This window comes from Leptonychotes weddellii, chromosome 8, assembly GCF_054177405.1.
Source record: "Leptonychotes weddellii isolate Sample4059 chromosome 8, ASM5417740v2, whole genome shotgun sequence".
NCBI lineage: Eukaryota > Metazoa > Chordata > Mammalia > Carnivora > Phocidae > Leptonychotes > Leptonychotes weddellii.
In genome coordinates this window covers 34856172-34859219 of record NC_138376.1, presented here as the reverse complement: position 1 = coordinate 34859219, position 3048 = coordinate 34856172, and the positions used below count along the sequence as shown (strand labels likewise).

Sequence of the window (3048 nt, the reverse complement as noted above, 5' to 3'; positions counted from 1 at the left end):
AGGATCATGACCTGAGCCGAAGGCAGTCGCTTAACCAACTGAGCCACCCAGGCACCCTTGACTTTTCATTTTCTAAAGTGAATGATGATGTTGACAGCAGCAGAGATTGTTCCTAAAAGATTATTTTCTTTTAAAAGATCAATGAGTTAAACTTTGCCTTTAAGTTCGGAATTGGACAGTACAACAGTTATTTTCGTTTTTAATGCCCTCCAGTGGGCTAACGTATTCATTCGTGTTACCTTTCCAGTAGGCAACCACGGTTACGATAATGCACTAGCAGACATGCATCCGATATTTTTAGCCCACGGTCCTGCCTTCAGGAAGAATTTCACGAAGGAAGCCATGAACTCCACAGATCTGTACCCTCTGCTCTGCCACCTCCTCAACGTCACAGGCATGCCGCACAACGGATCGCTCGAGAGTGTCCGGGATCTGCTCAGCTCAGCAAGCCCGGGAGCACGTCCTCGCGCACCGAGTCCCACGCTCGTCCGTGGCAGCGTGGAGCCCGGAGAAGACGAGCGTGAGGAGCCCTATGCTTATTTCCTAGGGGTGTCGCTCGGCAGCATTTTGGTGATTGTATTTTTTGTAATTTTCATTAAACATTTACTTCGCAGTCAAATACCTGCCTTACCAGACATGCAGGCTGAAATCGCTCAACCGTTGTTACAAGCCTAATGCTACTTTGAAGTGGAGACGGTGTACTTATTTCAGTGTTTAAAGGTTTCAGATTCTAGGAAACCAGTTTCAGGCATTTGCCCAGATCATTAGGCAGTTATAAACATAGACAGGAGCGCGCGTGCACACACACACACACACACACACACATCATTAGGCAGTTATAGACAGGAGCGTGTGTGCGCGCACGCACACACACACACACACACACACACACACACACCAAGTACACATACCCACAAAGGATTAAAGTGGGGAAGTATGAATCTCTTATTCTCTCTGGCTTAGGGGAAGATAAAATCCTGCTTTATTTGGACATGGCACATATAATATATATATATTTAGCACCTTTGCACTAATTAAAGTACCTTATGTATTGCACTTTAAATTACTCTCCTAATGGGTACTTTTATATGAAATGCACTTTACTGACGATTATGTCTTATAATTTGGTTGAAAAACAAATTTTTTTCTGCCCACATCACAGAATACTTGTTATTTGTTGTTCAAACTGAATGAAATTTCAAATAATTCCTGAAAAATGTCAAAATCTGTCTCCTTAAACCGGGAGTGCAAAAAGAAAGTCAAAACTGTTGGAAATTAAATGTGACAACCTTTGTACATCGAATTTTGGAGAGATGCATTCCCAACAGCAGGATGCATCTGTGGGCATTCCTTCTCATACTTCTTTCTAAAAGACATGGGTTTTCATTTTATTTTTCTTAAAAAAAAAAAAAAGGTTCAAGTACTGACGGATTCATTCTAAACATGCCGTATCTGTCATGAAATTCATGATTGCTGTTTTCTGAGGAGTCATTTTGCTCTGATTCTATAATAATGAAGACACCGTGATATCCGTGTCCTTCCTATGTAGTCCGTGTCCTTCCTATGTAGTCTACTGTGAACAGAAGCCATCGGAGACCATCCCAGCAATAAGCTTTTCTTCTTGTTCTGTAGTTATTTGCTTCTTTGAAAATTAAATCACTATTAATCACATTAAAAATCACATAAGATACAACAATGTTTTCTTTTTGGTAACATGTAGTAAGAGAGCACGAGCATCTTTAAGACTTGAGCATTTGCAGATCCAGTCCCAAGAGAGCACAAGCTATGTTAGGTAAAATGTAGGCCACTTGATCCACAAGAAGGGCTGTGCGGAGTTAGGGAAGGAAAATTAAGTGGGACCTTGTCTGAGATGTTCCCACTGTCCCTAGAGCAGTGCTGAAGGGTGCCTCATGGCAGAAACCAGTGAAATAGCTCTTAGCGGGGACAGGTATTGAAACAAGAGGAACTGAGATCATAGCCTCAGTTCCTGAAATAGTGGGACACCCACTCACCAGGTGCTCAGAGGGATCAAAGATGAAGTCAGGTTCACAGACATCTGTATGGTCACTCAGCTCCTCTCGTTTCAACCACCAAAGCTGTGCTTTAGATCTCTGAAGTAGTCAGGTTGGGGGGACCTAGGGTTTACCTGTCGTTTCCTAGAGGAAAGAGAAAACCCTGGAAAGAACAGCTTTCTTTGAAAAAAAAATTATATAGACAGATGGCCCATAGATGATACTGTGATTTTGTGTATATTAATGCACCAACTGGCTCATGATTAGGTAAAATGGTGTAGGTATTCTAGAAAGAAAAGGTAAAGCAGATATAAAGAACAAAAGTCGTTTCACCTTCAAAAATAGAGTTGAATTTAAGTACTATTTAGAATAAAGCGAATGCGTTATTTTTTAAATGATACCAATAAAGAAGTTTGGCCCTTGATTCTCATTTCATTGCAAAGCCTTTTAATCAAATAGAATGGAATTCCTGGACGGGTACTGGCATTAAAAAGCTGAGAAGTTAGATGGTAGATGGCAAACTCAAGAAGTCTCTGAAGGAGACATTTTGGAATCCTCAGTGGCCTCTCCTCTTGGCTTGCTGCATAGCTGTGAACTTTACCAGCATCACTGAGATGCCAGGATAATGACCAAAAGATGAAACTGGTCGATTTAAACGCATTACTGTTTAAATGCTGTCTGTACATTTAAAAATTGTTGCATTAAATTCATTTTAGAATTGCCTTAGTGGTAAGAGGAAAGCAAATGCTGTACCATTGATGAAATCATTAAAATTCTGATCTGAATATTGGATTACTGCATGGTTTCTTTTATTTACACATACTTCGTTTCCTGTAAAATATAAGCAGTAGAGTTTACCTGAAGGAAAGTACAATTTTAACTTTCACTGGGACATCTAGTCACGCATCACACCTTGAGAGCTTTTTTGTTGTTTTATCTGCACATCTGCATGGTCAAGCTTTGTATGCACTGAACACAAATGAGCACATAGAAATAAAATTTAGGCTAGCTGATCTTACAAATTGTGAGAATTTTT

The 3048-nt window shown here is 40.3% G+C and overlaps 1 protein-coding gene across 2 annotated transcripts in view; it reads left to right on the top strand.

The window, feature by feature from the left end:
• Positions 1-2804, top strand: part of ENPP5 (ectonucleotide pyrophosphatase/phosphodiesterase family member 5) — a 10389-nt gene extending 7585 nt beyond the window's left edge. For both annotated transcript variants that reach the window (XM_031040307.2, XM_006744447.3), the window contains exon 4: positions 248-2804. In XM_031040307.2, coding sequence (XP_030896167.2) covers positions 248-675 — 428 coding nt within the window. In that variant the 3' untranslated portion in view covers positions 676-2804. The remainder of the gene's footprint in view (positions 1-247) is intronic.
• The last annotated feature ends 244 nt before the right edge of the window (positions 2805-3048 follow it).